General features: G+C 44.2%; 1 protein-coding gene across 2 annotated transcripts in view; it reads left to right on the top strand.

The window, feature by feature from the left end:
- The window catches only part of KDM4B (lysine demethylase 4B), a 63,612-nt gene that overhangs the window by 36,221 nt on the left and 11,481 nt on the right, over nucleotides 1-15,910 (top strand). For both annotated transcript variants that reach the window (XM_057406811.1, XM_057406810.1), the window contains 7 exons: nucleotides 3,145-3,314; nucleotides 7,136-7,650; nucleotides 9,171-9,291; nucleotides 11,895-12,073; nucleotides 13,201-13,423; nucleotides 15,320-15,396; nucleotides 15,529-15,584. In XM_057406811.1, coding sequence (XP_057262794.1) covers nucleotides 3,145-3,314; nucleotides 7,136-7,650; nucleotides 9,171-9,291; nucleotides 11,895-12,073; nucleotides 13,201-13,423; nucleotides 15,320-15,396; nucleotides 15,529-15,584 — 1,341 coding nt within the window. The remainder of the gene's footprint in view (nucleotides 1-3,144; nucleotides 3,315-7,135; nucleotides 7,651-9,170; nucleotides 9,292-11,894; nucleotides 12,074-13,200; nucleotides 13,424-15,319; nucleotides 15,397-15,528; nucleotides 15,585-15,910) is intronic.

Here is a 15,910-nt window from a genome sequence, read left to right as displayed (position 1 = left end):
CTTTCTGCTGTCATCTAGTATTTGTTGAATTTCTGGGTGTGAGTGTTGGCAGTCTCTGGGAATTGTGCTGCCTTATCCAGATCCAATAGCACTTCTCTGAAATCCAGGGAAAAAAAGCTTTACAGAGACTTTAGGTTTCTGGGACCATCTTTGATAGGGACTTTGAGTAACAGTCTAAAAACTGTTGACCTAGTAATTTGATAATAGCTGATTTATTTAGGCCTTCTAGCAATGAATAAGGTAACATACCAGCTTCTCTAGCACTGGGGATTGTCTTCCAGGAGTTTTCACCCACTGTGGCATTGGACTGGTGCTCCTTTCTTTGTCTTTTCTATGTGAAATGATTCATCCATTATTTTACAACTGCTGCAGTGGGGAAGCCTGTTCCCTGCTAAATCCATGCTCCAAAAGGCATCATAAATACAGTATTTGGCAGGTAACTGACCTCTGCAATGTCGCTCCACTCCAGAGGTTATATTCCTGAAAGGTTTTCAACTATTCCATCTCTAGTGAGCTCCAGGAAAAGCAGGGCAGTCTCAGGGGCAGAAGTCGTGATTTATGCTCTGTGGGCAGTGATTCTCTGAACTCCAGTGGGGCCCTGCATCTTTTTCTTCCTCATCTGGAAACTGGGAATCTCTTTACTGCCTGTGGCTATTAAGGGTTACTTAGATAGGTGTAATGTTTGCAGTGTAAGGTGCTGTATGAGCACCAAGGATTATTTTCCCTTGTTAAGCCTATGACTTAGTAGAGAAGCCTCTCTCTTAACCTGAGCCTATTGCAAGAGATCCAGGTATTTATTTTTCCTTATCTATCCATTGTTTCCTAGACCATTTCAGTATTATCCCGAAGCAGTTCTGAAGCTGTTGCATGCTGCTTAGCAGTAGTATCTCTCCTATTCTTGCGTCTTGGAAAGACATAATTTTACTTGAAGACTGACTGTTCTCAGCAGGATGGCCTTTACTGGAAGAATGGGGTTCACCTCTGCCCAAACCTCTTCACAGATGTATCTACTTAAATTACTTTGTGGTCTGATCTTCAAAGAGAACAAACGCTGCTTTTTTTGCCAGCTCTCTTGGAAAATGGAGCTTTTAAACTCTGCAGAGAGATGCGTTATTTCTTCTCTAAGGTCATTCATCCTTAGTTACCTTGAAAAACTCAATTCCGTTTACTTTATAGCCTCAGCAAAGAGACTGGTTTAGTCTGATCCACAAAAAGCCCGGTTCTGATATGCAGATTGTCAGCTACAGAACAGCTTCATTTCTGGAGCATACAGCCTTCAGCATGCAGTTCTGGAAGCGCAGTTGCTTTCAGTAATTTGCTTTTTGCCTCTCTTCGTTTCCCCCCAGCTCCAGAGTGAGAAGAGCACTGCAAAAAAATCTTTTTTTATCTACTGGGAGTATAAAGCTTTGTGATTTAGTTCTTTTTTTTTTTGCCTGGCATTTCTACACGGCAGGAATAAAACACACACTTTACTAAAAATAGCTTCTAGCACTTGGTTCTGCTCCAGTGCTTGCTTCACCAGCTATGGAAAGTTCCAGCTGCAGTGGAAAAGTCTGACAGGTTTAGCTTCTCCTCCCACCTTGCTTTTCTCCCTGGGAGAAGGTGGTGTGTTCTTAGACTATGGGTGAAAAGTTGATGCTTCTGGGTTCAGCTCTGTGTTCCTGCTGATGAATGCCTTGCAAAGTTCACATCTCTACTTGGAGGGTTACCATATGGGTAGAGTCTGGCCATTATAAATTGCTGCTCATATTCTGTACTATTAATTCGGCTCAGGTTGAATTTCCTTCTTCCTTCTTCACTGGCCACCTGACGAAGGGCTCTGGATTCCAGTGTGCTCCAAATCTAATGAGCGGGGTGGGAGGCTGAATTCTAGAGTTTGGGGCTGATGAAAGCAGCGTGGTTGTGTTCTGCACTTGGTTACAGGGTGGGAGGTGCAAAGCCATGTGGAAGATGCAACTCTCAACAAGTTTACTTTCTTCATAGAAGCTTAGGGGGCTGCTTGGGCTTTGGGGCTGATAAGGCCCTGATGTGTTGGCTGTTGCTGAAGAGTGCTCGCACGATTCAAGGCTTTATTTTTGCCCCACTCTGCTCCCTGCCCAGTGAATTGGATGGGGCTGGGCAGGGGCTTGGGAGGGGACACAGCTGGGACAATGGGCAGAAGGATGTTCTATGCCATAAAACATTACACAGAGCAATAAATGCTGGGGTAGAGAAAGAGGGAGGGGGGTTGGCTTCCAAGGTGGCTGTTTGGAGGCTGGCTGCGCACTGGTCTGCCTGTAGGAGCTGGTGAGTGGGTTTCCTTTATGATTTATTTCTCTTTTTATTCTTTTCTGTCTCAACCTACAAGTTTTCTGACTCTTGTTCTTCCTCTTTTTCCCTCCCTGCCCCACTTGAGCAGGGGGAGGGAGTGAGTGAGTGCCTGTCTGTGTGGGTGCTTTGCTCCTAATGCAGTTCCTAACCAAAAGACATTATCCTGCATTTGGTTTTTGCATTGTGGCTGCTGTAATCTCCTCATCTCAGTGGAGCTGACTCTTTAGAAAGAACAGCATCACTCTTGGCTTGTTAGTATTAGTCTGATCATATTAATATGCAATTTTCTTTTAGTTAGACTTGTTCATAGGCCTTGGACCTTGTGGATTATACTACTGAAAAGTCACAAACTGCTTACTGATGATGCTATAAGCATTCATTATGCTGTGTTTTTAGAAAGTGGGTAATGCCTCAGAGCTGGATGGTGATGGGGAGGCATGTACAGAATGAAAAGAGATGATGGAATGGAGGCAGAAGATTAAAGAAAAATTTATAACAAGTTTTCATCTATATTTTGAACTACAAGTAAAGCAGATTTAAAATACAATTAAAATAATTCTAGCTGCAGCTTGTGGGCTTACATTAGTAATGGTGGGAAAAAGCTCTTTGGGAAGCCTGGACAATTAATGGCTGCTGTGAATGGGTCATAAATGTTGTGTTATACAAGGTTCATCTGTTTCCATTCAGATATCTGTTTTGCCCTGTAGCTACTGTTAGCTACCTTGTGTTTTCTCTCCAAAGAAGGTCCTTTTGTTTTGTATTCAGCTAAGTCACTGATCGTTTTGTGTATTGAAGGCTGTTCTTTTATGTCAAATCACACTTCTGTTCTCCTAGGTCTCAGCGAAAAAGAAGTCAACCCAGAAGACACAAAACAGAGGATCAGAAATCTCTTGGAGATGTCATGGCTATGGAAACTGCCTTGGAAGACGTGAAAGTAAAAGAGGAACTGAAAAGAGGGCCAGACCTAGAGGAAGAGGACAGAAGCAAAATGATTGAGGGAGAAGGTAAGGGCCCTGCTCACTGATGGCAGATCACTTCAGTGAAGAATTAGGGTGAGCTACCTCTCTAAAACACATTTGTAAATGACTTGTCTGCTGCTCTTTATTTCTGTTGAAATAGTAGTGGAATCTTTCCCAATATTAGAACTATGCTCACTGAAATACACCATCATTTACAACAGCCATTGATTTTTTCCCCTCTCTTTAAGGATTTGGTGCAAATAGCTTTCTTAGCAGGGCTTGAAAATTCTGCCCAAACTGTTCCAGGTTTGTAAAACACATTTATTAGGGGGGGAATGTTTTAAAATATGTCAGAGAGAAACAAATAAATATATTTTGTGTCCTCCTCTGAAAAGGAATGAAAAGTGACCTCCCCCATGCAGTTAATCTTTCCTTCTCTCCCTCCCCATTTCCCACAGAGACTGAACCAAATCAGCCTTAGGTTGTGTGGGATCCACAGCTGCTCCATGAGTCCAAGTTGCAGCTTTGTTTTTCTTAAGGCTTAGCTGAAGGAGGGAGGCTTTTGAGCTTTCTTTGCATGGCTGAGATTAATACCAGTCCTTGAGAGCTCCCAGTCCTTTCTGATTCCTTCTGCGTATGGATAGTCCAAAGGCCTGACCTCAGCCTTGGAGCCTGGGTTCTCTTTCTGTGATACCTGGAGGCTCTTCTTGTGGTACCTGTTTTTTTCCTTGCCTGTCTATGAAAGGTTGCAGTTCTTGCTGGCAGAAAGATGCTTTCTCCCCCTGATGTGTGTGGTCAGGTTGTTGTGTCTGTGAGGCACTCTCAAGCATTTCATACACACTGGCAAATTCATTTTCATCTATTGTATATATCCATTATTTGTTTAGTGCTTGAAGGAAACCGATGCTGGAAACTGTTTAGAGAGCCTTGATAATGATCTGAAAGGAGATCTGTGGAAGCTCTGGGACAAGAATTGAGGGTTTTGTTCACTTCCAGAGTCTCTTTGCTAGACAGTGGATTTCCTCTTTTCATGGGAAATAAGGACTTTGGAAATGGTTGTTGTACAGAGCAGGAGTGGCACAGTGCAGATAGTTAATTTCTATTGCCCTAAGCTTGGAAGTGTCAGCAGTGTGTTAAATTGTCTCTTGTACAAGTCTAACAGTTGGTGCTTGTAATAAATGGCCCGAAAATGCTGATATCCCTTCAGAGAAAAGAGATAAGTGACGGGGACAGATCTGAGATCATTAGAATGGCAGAGGAACAATAAAGGCTCTGTTCTAGCTGACTAGGTTCCAAATTGTACACTTAGACTACATGTTAAGAGGTCTTTAACTGTTAGCACAGGAGAGAAAAACTGATTTTCAGCACCATTGCAGAAAGTGTCACTAGAACGGGGCTATTTGCTTTGCAGTTGTGGAGGGGTCTGGTGCTCAGTGTGGCTGTGAGCAAATAACACAAGGTTCTTCATGCAGTACAGCAGTTAAATACCAGTGAGTTCTCTAGTTGTCTACATCCTACTGTCTACTTTCTCACAAGTCTATTACAGTTTCATCTTGACACCCCTTCCCCTCAAAGGGGTTGTACACCTGCAAGTTCAGCGAGCTCCCTGTAGCGTTTCACATTGTCCCTAGACAAGCAAGTCTTCTCACCATGAAGAAGCATCATCATACTACTGCTCTGCTATGTGTGTGTGTGTTGTCCTCAGCAGCAGGGCAGCTGGGAGGCATTCCTCTTTTAACCTACCACATCCATTTGTGCATAAAGGTCCCGTTCATGATAGCCAGATAGGGACTTGGAATGTTACCTTCCTTTTTCCTGACTTTTAATTTTATGGATTTGCTTGCAAACTCCTTCATTCACCTTAATGCAAAAACTTTGTTTCAGAGTTCTTCACACCAGCTGCTGTCAAATTGCCCATTTAGAAGTTAATGAAGTTGGTGAATGGCTTTTGTCGTGTTGCTGGGTAGAGAGTTTTTGGAGTGTACAGGGAGTGAATCTGATCTGGTTTTGTGCGACTGGGGAAACATCCAATTTGCCTTTCATTCAATGTTGTTGTTTCTCTAAGGAAATTCAATATTCCTTTCTCTGTGACAGAGCAAACCAGTTTATCTGAGGGACTGCCTGCACAAGTACAGCAACAACTATTTGGGCTGGGCTTGTTCCCTTTCTGTAAATGAGTGTAAATAAAGTCATCAGAGCAGACTTCTGGATAGCAACGATATGGAGGAGATTTCAGCAGGGATTTTAGCACGCAGTGTGGGATTATTCACCTTCTCTTTTCAAGCCCTTTCTCTTGCAGCTGCCTCATCATATGTGATGCTTTGTCTGGTTTTCTGTTCACTGGTTTGGCTAGTCCTTACTGGAGGAGTCTCAGTAGGTTGGAGTTGGTCATGATTAGGGTTAGTGGTCTTTTATCATCAGCAGTTTTCCTCCCCACCCTGTTGGAGGGAAAATGACCTTTTGAAGAAGTCTCATCTAGTCGTAGCGTCTGCGGGTGAAAACCAATCTCTTATGAAATAAATTAAGCACTGGCATCTGTCTGTGGAACATCTATTATTTGCTTCCCTTTGAGTGAATTGATAACTTCATTCATGAAGTGAGGGAAGTGTTGGGCAAAGGGAGCATCCATCATTCTAGATGGAATAAGGTGAGATGTGAAGGCATTTCCTGCCCTAACTTCGCTCAGTGGCCGGTAGGAATTCTAATTACTGCTGTAAAATCAGTGTATAGGGGTCCTTTAACAGATTTATATTGGGAAGGTAGGCAGGAAAGGCTTTTATGGGTCATTACTGCCTCTGGTAAAAACACCGAGAAGTCTTATCTGTTCAAGAAGTGTTTCTGTTGTTACAGCCATGTAAGAGACCTGCAGTGCTATGCAGATAAGATGAATGACAGTAAGCTAGGAGAAACAAGGACAAACAAGGGTGCTGGAAAGGATATCTCGGTAACCACCGCTGGCACTGTGTCTGTAATAAGCTTAGCTCAATGCTGTACTTGAGTTGTGCTTTAAAGGCATCTTTTAAAAAGACCTTACAGTGGAAATCTTTTGGTAATAATGATTCAGGTATCTTTGTTCAATTCCCCATTTCCTAAGGCTGGTGAATGCATCGACACGCAGTAATGCTCAGATAAGAGCTGCGCTTGCACATAGAGGGAGGAGGAAATGGGGGTGGCTCAGACACTGGAACAAACTGGTGACTAGAACAGCGTGTGCCCCCTTATCAGCCAAAAACTTTGGAGCACACCTCCTCATACATGTAGATCTATTTTTCTTTCTGTTCTTATTTAGTGTTTAGACTTTTAGATATCATTATAATAGAGTTGTTATTTATAGCTATTCCTGTGCTCATCTCTTATGTCTGTTATAAAACATGCACAAAAATAGAGATTAAAAGAAAGGATGAGGGAAAGATGACATAAACACTATTTCAGAAATACGTTTTGTTTTATTTTATTAATGGGTGAAAAATATTTTCCTCCTGCAGCCCCTTGGAGGGTTTTGTGCACCCCATTTTGGGGACTGCTGAGGCAGAAAACTTGAAATACAGAGTGAGGGCTATGTGGGTTTCGGCTTCTTAAGGGTTTCTTACGGGTTTAGATCTTTTCCCTTCAGGCAGCTCCGCTCCAGTCAGAGATTCCACAGAAATGACACAGGTCTTGTCTTCCTAAAGTGGACTTGTCTAAGTCAGCGCTGAAGTACAGCAGAGTTTGTCTCCAGGTTTCAGCCTGCCTTGTTTGAAAGGAGCAATAACACCAGGATGGAATCTGTTAGCACAGAGCTGGAGCTTTTTGATGAAGGGAGAAAAGTACCAAAAGCCTGGAGCTGTTGGTGTATGAAGCTAAACATTGCCTTTGTCTTGGAACAGGTGACGGCAAAGTGAAGGCTCGTCCTCCAAAGGTGAAAGGGGAGAGGAAGAGGAAGCACCTTTTCCACCAACACCAGCACCATCTACAAGCACCTCCTGCTCCGCTGCAGCAGCAGCCACCGCTGCCACCACCTCCTGCAGCCCGGCAGGCGCTGGCAGAGGGCGAGGCCTCGACAGCACGGCCACCAGTGCCCCCGGCAGTGCCCACCTCGACCGCAGCAGGGAAGAGCTTGTCCCCAACTCCCCTCAACATCATCCAGCCCTTGGAGGCACCAGTTGAGGAAGATGACTTTAAACCTCGGCCGATCATTCCCATGCTTTACGTGGTTCCACGGACCAAAAAGGTGGTGTTTGACAAGGAGCGCATGTCCTGCCAGCAGGCCTTTGAGCAGTTTGCCACACAGAAGAGTCCGAGTTGGCAGGAGCCGGAAGTCCCTATGGAAATCTCTGGGAAGGAGGAGGAGAATGCAGAAGCAGAAAATCGAGAGGTTGCTGCAGAAGTCGGTGATTTACAGGTACGTGTGGGCAAGGAGGTGGCAATAAGATTTGCTGGTTTTAAGCAACCACTCGAGGACCAAACTTGGAAGGAGAGGATGACTTGTGCTTGAGCCTCCAGTGGAATGATGTTGTGTTGGTGAGCCAGAGTGCTTTTAGTGGAAGAGATGGGTTATTTTGTCACTGTTCAGTCCATTGTTGCATTGATGCTAGCTGATAAATCAAACTTGTTATTGTCTGCAAAGGATAGAGAATCAATTTTTGTGCTACAGTAGTACAGATACTACTGAAATGATCATCTCAAGCAAAAGGCAGGAGACCTCTGCTGCTGCAGAGCATTGAATTCTTGAGAGTGGTAAAACCAAACAGTCCCCAGGGGAACTTTGATTGCACCAACCTTTTAATAATTCTTCTCCATTGTTTTTGACTTCCTCAGCTGATGTGCTTTGCAGTTCTCCAGCATGAGCCTTATGCCTCCGAGTGCTGGCCTGCTACGTGGTGTTGCCTAGGGATCTTTTCCATCATGAGATCTAGCACTGGAAAAGTTGGCAGAAAACTTTTCCGTGGACAACACAGTTCATGACACGTAATCTGTCTCGGGCATCTCTTTTCCTTGGGGAGTACTTGCCTGAAGACAGTTTCCAAAATAGGAAGGAGGAAAATGCTTAGGACTTAGCAGCAAGTCGGAGCAATGTGATGTAGCTCTTGTTTTCCTGCACGATGCTGCTGAAAGAGCCAATGGAATGGCAAAGCAGTTAGGGTTTGTGGGGGCAGGGAGAGATGTGCACTGCCTTACCAGCATGGCACAGAGCCTACCTTTCATGTCACTGTTTCAAAGACATAATGGCTGCAGATTTGAGAGGCAAAAACTGCTTTGCTGTGCTGCTGTAAGTACCTTCATTTCTGCTCACTCCTGTCTTAACATGGAATGTTCTTGGATTTCATTCTTAATGCTGCAGCCCTGCTGCTTGTCCTCATGTTTGTGAAGCAAAGCACGTGGCACTGTCAATTCCTAATGCAAGGGAACTCACCTGTGATGCAGTCAGTGCCTTGCACCAAGCAGACTGTGAGCCCTGTGATTAGACTGCAGTACTTAAAGTGCTCGCTGTTACAGGGGCAGTGGGTACAGCACAGTGTGACTGTGCTTGTCAGGAAGCACACTGTAATGTTCTGGTTAAATGCTTCTGGTCCTGTGCACTCTGTACATCATTCTTGTGCTACAGTTCCTCTCTGTTGATGTGATTGATCAGACTTCATAAGCTAATGGAATTGGCAGCCTTGAAGCTGGTGGGAGGCTGCTCTGATTTTAAGCAACACTGTAGTTTACCTTTACGTGACATCTCAAGAGATAGCATTTGCTTTATCTCCCACAATAATTGGCTCACAAGGCTTTATTGATCGCAGCCAAAGGCGGTGAGCAGTTTGCTGTGTAAATCCAAGAGCCTTTTCTGACAAGGATACAGCCTCTGCTGTCCTGTTCTCTCCTTTGCTTGCCAAGATGTTCTGGGGTTCCCATCGAGCGTGTTCTGGTTTGTTACAGACTGCTTCTGCTTTCTCAAAAATGAAGATGGAGATAAAGAAGAGTCGTCGTCATCCCCTGGGCAAACCCCCAACCCGCTCCCCACTGTCGGTGGTTAAACAGGAGACTTCGAGCGATGAGGGTGAGTGCACAGGAATGTTCATTGCACGTTGAATGCTCCAGTGTCTTGTCTGAGCTGAAAAAGTGCTGAAGCCGTTAACAGGACTGGATGGCCTGAAATGTTTTGTGTTACACTTAACTGGTAGAAAATGCAGCATGTTCCCATTTTGATAACCCAGTTGGAAACTGCATCCACGGGAGGTGTCCCTTCTCACTTCCTACCCCTTTTTTCTCTCAAGAAGATGATTTTGCTTTTTCTTCCAAGAAAAAGATTCTGCTGGCTGCAGAATGAGGCAGTATTTTGGGCAAAAAGGAAAAAAAAAGTTCAGAGAAAATAACGTCTTAAAGTAAAAGCTCCTTCTTGGATATTGCATTAAAATGAGGTCTGTTCACCTCCTAGGGTGGTGGAAGTTAGGTCTGCTCGTAGGTATATCAGGGAAAGTGAATTCTAACTTCTGGTTGGCTTTTTAATTGATGTGAATGTTGGGGTCCAACTTTTCTTGGCAGATTCAGAAATGGGAATTAGAAAGTTGGTGCTTAACTGCACATCCCTGGTTTTATTTTTCCCACATTCCAGTCACTTAGAATGCCCCAGCAGTCTGGATGAAGTGGTTGTGTGATGTAATTTACCACTTCTGGGTCTGGCCTACATTATAAAGTACTCAGAATATTGAGAAGTTCCCAGTAAGAGGCTGTTGCATGCTGGGGCAGGTACGTGAAGGTGTACCTGTCAGTCCCTGCCTTCAAGGTACTTACCACTTCACATTCAGAGGGACACCTTTCTTGTTCATTTGCCTTCAGAGAATATGGCCGTTGATTTTGGAGAGACTTTGCGTAGGAAGGAGCTATTCTGTACATGCTTAACTCCATTTCCTTACCAAGGATGCTACATTTGGTGTCTTGCATATGTGGAATATGAGGCAGTGAAAAGGAGTTGAGACTAGCTACCCTGTTCTGGTGTGAGCCCTTGCAGCAAACTTTGTGCTGAAGGATCCTCATTAGAAAGATCCTTTTCCCTGTTCTGACTTGTTGGATGGTGGTGTACAGGGACCTTGCTGCCTGACTCAGGAGCAGCTTTCTGTGGAAGCTGGCATTTCTTGAGGGCTGATTTACAGCACTGTTGGGCAAAATCTGATCAAACACATTCTTCCCTTCCCAGCCTGGGAATAGCAGCAGCTTTCTTCACTCTGTGCTTTTTCAGGACTAAGGTAGAAGGATGAGCTGGAGGCTGCAGCAAGGAAGAGTGAGCATGGAAATGAAGGGAATGCACATGCTGCACTAAGATTCAGTTGAGACAGATCGTTAGACTTTTCTACTTGCATGTAATTTGCTTGAAATGTAGGAGCCATCCTGAACACTGTGTCACCTAGAATCCATCCTGGAATGAGGGAAGGTGATGATAACACACAACAGTCATTTCCTTTTTCTCTCTGTCTGTCACTCTGGATTAGGCTGTCAGTTCCATTGATTTCACAGGTATCATAAATCCTTCCCTGTCTCCTGATGTGCCTTGGCTAACATGTGGTTTGGTTTTTACTACAAGTTCCTTTTCTCCTTTCTGATAACCTCAGAGCCTGAAAATCTTAAGAGGGAGGTAGGAGTGAGGAGGAGCCTCAGACTTGTTGAGAGCAGAACACTAACTACATGCTTCCACTAGTGAGCAGTGAAGCAGTGAACTCTTTGGTTTAATGTGCTGAGCTCTGGGGATAATGTTGCACTAAGATGTTTTGAGTTGCCTTGGCCAAAGCTGATCTTTTGGAACCTTTGCAGATGAACAGTGCAAGGAGTGATTTACATTTATCTTGGGTGGAGCATTTCTTGAATACTTGTAATGATTCACAATTCCTTAATAAGCAATGGCAGGAAACGTGGACCCCCAGACTGACACAAATGGATTCTGTGGAAGTCTCATCATAAAATGCCAAAGGCCTTTTAAAGGTTTTGTAGAAACAGAGAATTGGCAAAGTAATTAGCACAAGTGGTAGCTATCAGAGCTCTGGCAGGAGAGGACTGGTGGTGGATACAGATCAGAGGCTTAGTGGGGTGAACTGATGGAAGTAGCTCTGAAGCAGCTGCAGGAAAGTAAAATGAAAACTTGAACCCAGGGTATCTCATAGCCAAGATCTGTGTTTGCAGAAACAGGTATGGGGTGCACTTTGGGAAGGTGGAAACAGACTTGCTGCTGACTGGTGGGAATTGGGAGCTGCATTTGTGTCTTCCAGGGAATGCAGCTCCCAGCTGGAGAAAAGAAAGGAGGATTTCCTTGCACTTGAATCACACATTTTGAACTTGGCTTCATTAAAATGATGTAGTAGGTTTCTACAGCCAGAAAGTGGAGAGTTGTGAAGGCGTTAAATCTGGATTCTCTTCCTTCTTCTTCCTCATGGCTGGTTCCATTGGGTCATCAGTGTCTCTCTCTTGCCTACCTTCCCCGTAAAGTGGAGATTATATCAGTTCAGGGAAGTATTTGAGGCATACACATGGATGAGTTGAATGCTCTTTATGGCACTCTGCGTGTTGTCAACACATGAGCTGTTTGACCCTATCTTGCTGCATGTTGTCTCTCCTGTCTCCGCACTGGTTTGCATTTGCTGACTGTCCATGATCCTTATTTTTATTTTCTAGAAACATTTCCATTTTCTGGAGAGGAAGATATGAGTGACCCGGAGGCTTTGAAGTCCTTAATTGCCCTCCAGTGGAAGAATAAAGTACCTAATTTCCTAGCTGAAAGAAAATTCAATGCAGCCGCCGCCCTGAGCGAGCCATACTGTGCTGTCTGTACCCTCTTTTACCCCTATAACCAGGTAATTCCTGATGCTGCTCAGGTGGCCGTGGCCGTGGTGGATGCTGCGTGGTGGGGACTGGCTAAGTTATGGTGCACCCCTCTAGAATAATGAAATCAGACCCAAAGGAGTGTGTTTGGATTTGGCTGAGGCAGTGGATGGAGCCTTTGTTATTCTCTTCCCTGGCTTCTCTGCCTTTCCCTGCTTTCATTTTTCAACTCCCATTTAAAGAGCTTTGCACTGCACCCACTGTTTGATGCAGAGAAAAGATGCCATGTCAGGCATGTGATCACTCTTGTTTCCATCTCCCAGACTTCTGAATATATGCAAACAAGCAACAAAATACAAACTTCCTCAGTAAGCACATCATTTCTTAGAAACTACCAAGATGCTTTGGGATATGTTATGAGCACAAAGACAAAATCTATCAGATGAACGACTTATTTGTTCAGTTGTGTATTGATTTGTTCTTGCCTGCTTATAGAGCCAGATCTGGCTTTGTCTGTCCACTAGGAATACGTGCTTTAGATGCATATATAGATATATATATGTCTTGGAAGCTTTTCCTGAGAAAAGCAGAACCCACTCCTCCCCCCCCCCCCCCCCCCTTAAAATCCCGTGATTTATTACACAGACTGAAAATAAAACACCTGTTCTGATTGCTGGATGTTGTATGATGGATGTGAGGAAGCTGGGTACAGCTGGCCTGGTTTAATCTGTTGCTTTTAACTTGGGTCTCCTACCAGAAACCTTGAAGTGCCCTTCAGGAGAAATCCTGGTGGGAAGAGTAGGGAAGGATGGCAAAAGGATGGGAGAGGTGAAGGGAAGGTCTTGCTTTTATTGATAGGTTCCTCTTTTTGTGTTTGTTGGTGTTTCCAGCTGCAGTTTAGGAATTCCCATTTTCACAGAAGAAAACCAAGGAAGGCTTCTCCTTACTCTGATGCTTCTTTGAGCTTTCAGAATAAACCACAGATCCCAGTGCAGGCCTAAGGAGTAGAGGGAAGGAAAAGGCAGGGCTGGGGGTGTGCATGACAAAACAGGATTCAAGTTTGTTATTGGTGCACTTTGCGAGGGGGGTGCTCAGATGTTAAAATTCCAACTGTGACCAGGAAAGAGGCGATTCCATCTGATGATGTTTTCTCTTGAAGTCCTTACAGATGGATAAAGAAGCTGTCCCGGTCTCTGCAGCAGAGACCTCCTCTTTCGTCCACCTTTCCAAGTGTGGACAGAAGACCAAGCCTCTGATCCCGGAGATGTGCTTTACCTCAAGTGGAGAAAACACGGAGCCGCTTCCTTCAAATTCCTATATTGGAGAAGATGGAACCAGTCCCTTGATATCCTGTGCCAAATGCTGCCTGCAGGTTCATGCTAGTGAGTGTTTCCTTCTTCACCAAAGCCTTTTGGGCATTGAGAAACAAGTTTCTTTGTATGTTGCCTAGATTTGAATTCCTTCTTGACATTCTTACTATACCTGTCACTGAATAGTGATTCAGCTGTTTGATCCTGACAGATGGGGGATCTTATTTGACTTGCATCAGCAGGAATTACTATTGTTGTTCCCATTTTGTAGTCTGTGGGTCACTGTGCAGCTTGGCATGACTATGTATGCAACTGTTACTTCTGTACTGCATTTGTGATTGGGGTCACTTCTGGCTCAGGTGACGCAGAATGAGCATGAGGACAATGACTGCTTTCACTGCACAAATTGCAGTCTCTGTAGTGATCCAAACAGAGATGCTGCATCTTGTACACGCACATTTTCAATAGTCCAGTCTATCCATATGGTTTCAGTGGCCAAATCCTCTAGGGACAGAGGAATGTGGGCAAGATGTTCATCTGCAGTCTCAGGCAGGGTGCAGAGGAATTTAGCTTTCTGTTTTGCCTGTGCTCTACCGTGAGGACAGGACAGAAGTTAAATCTAGTCTGCTGTAGTCTCCAGTGTCTTGTTGCTTCCTTGTCGCTGTTTGTACTTCTAGACTGCAATATCCCTTTGACTTTGCTGCAGAGATTCCATTTGCTTTTATTACAGGGTTGCAGTGTTGAGGTGTGTTGTGGTTAAGCTGGCAGCATGCTGTAAAACCAGTTGGCAGCCTGCTTGTTCCGAAGAATTGCTCTCACCCAGCTGTGCTGGGTCACACCGGGAGCAAGGACGGGCAGAGAAGAAAGATTTGTGGAGGTTTCTGGACTTCTAAGGTGTTGGCAAGTCCATAATGAGGCAGAGTTGAATCCGCTTTCTTGATTCACCATATGATAAAAAGAGACTTCAGGCGCAGCAAGCAGCTGTGGATCTATATTATTGACTTTTTTGGATGTAATGTTTATCTGGTTAAGTGGATGATTTTTATGTATCAGGTTCTTGATACATAAAGTACTCAGGTGCTTTCTGAGTAACTCCGTGTGAGTTGAATTCAGTCATTTGATACTTGTTCCCCCCTGAAATATTATGGTTTTGTTAGGATAGGTACAGGCCGTGGGCTGAGCTTTGTGGTACTTAGGATGCTGGCCAGCAATTTGTGATATGTTTAGTTCTCTGCTCACTTTGTGAGCTCATGGGAATTGTATAGATCCACATCTTCAAAACTATTTTTGTGTCTTTCCCCCATTGTCTTCAGTGGCAAACCTCAGTGCCTTCTCCAGCATTTTAAGGGCTTTTCTTTGTCTTGCTTCCCTGCCTTTATCAGGGGTATAATACCACTTTCCTATTTTGGTGCTGCAGAGAAGTATGTAGGAGGATTTGATGCTTGCATTTTACAGTAATAAATGCTCTGTAAAGTCAGATGTTTCTAACATTAAATATAACTAGAAATTAGTTTAAATACTGTTAAATACGTGAAGTGCATGTATTTAATTTCTTTGAAATAATACCACTTAGCAAAGATGACTGCTTCAGACAGGCTAAAATTCACTGGTCTTATCTGTCTTAGTGCGTGAGTGCATTCCAGCAGTAGCAGCATCACTCCTGAGCCCAGATCTTCCCTTAGGGGTCAAAGTACTGCTGTTGTAGCTCTTACACAAGAGGGGGGAAAAATGCTGAGGGTTACCTGTGTGTGGTTTTCTGTTTGTTCAGTTTTAAACCTGCTGGTCCCAAATTCTTCCCCGCTTCCCAAAGATGACTTTCCTTATGCCTTTTTTTCTGCGCTTAGACTTAAATGTAGTGATTTAAATGCTACACCTGATTCCAAAGATGTTTCTGAATTGAAAAGTCAGCAGGTCAATTCTACAGCTGTTTTGGCACAACTCTGAAGGCTGTAACTTGGTTTCTTTCAGGCTGTTACGGAATACGTCCAGACTTGGTGAATGAAAGTTGGTCTTGCTCACGGTGCTCAGCCAATGCATGGGCAGCGGTGAGTGTCCATCCTCTCGGGACAGAGATGGAGAGTGGGGGGGTACAGTTTGCCTTTGTGCCATTATCTGGGATAGACATACAGTGTAGGAGAGGCTTTTGGTCCAGTTCTGAAGGAGTTTTATTCCTACAGGAGTGTTGCCTGTGTAATCTCAGGGGAGGAGCTCTTCAGATGACCACTGATGGGCGGTAAGTTTTTCCTTCCATACTGCATACTTCTGTTTCTAATCTTGTCATGCTGTGAATTTGGCCTTGATGCTCAGTGTAGCAGTTAGTTTTGGCTTTATGGAGGCAGCTGCTACTCACTGACTTGGCAGGATGAGCTTGGCTAACTGTCTTCCACTGTGCACCAGGCTTCTCAATAGCAGAGGTTAACGTGGCTCTGAGCACTTGTTGAATTTGGTTATTTCTCAGAGAAAAGTCTCTTCAGAGAATGTTTAGTTTCATGCAAGATCAGATGAATAAGAAGGTGGATCCCTGTTGTTCGGAGGCATTTACCGTGTGCAACCATGATT

This window comes from Pezoporus wallicus, unplaced genomic scaffold, assembly GCF_028554395.1.
Source record: "Pezoporus wallicus isolate ANWC-B61680 ecotype Strahan unplaced genomic scaffold, APGP_CSIRO_Pwel_v1 contig_10514, whole genome shotgun sequence".
NCBI lineage: Eukaryota > Metazoa > Chordata > Aves > Psittaciformes > Psittacidae > Pezoporus > Pezoporus wallicus.
Note: the sequence above shows the minus strand (reverse complement) of the source record. Positions and strands in the feature narration are given on the sequence as shown.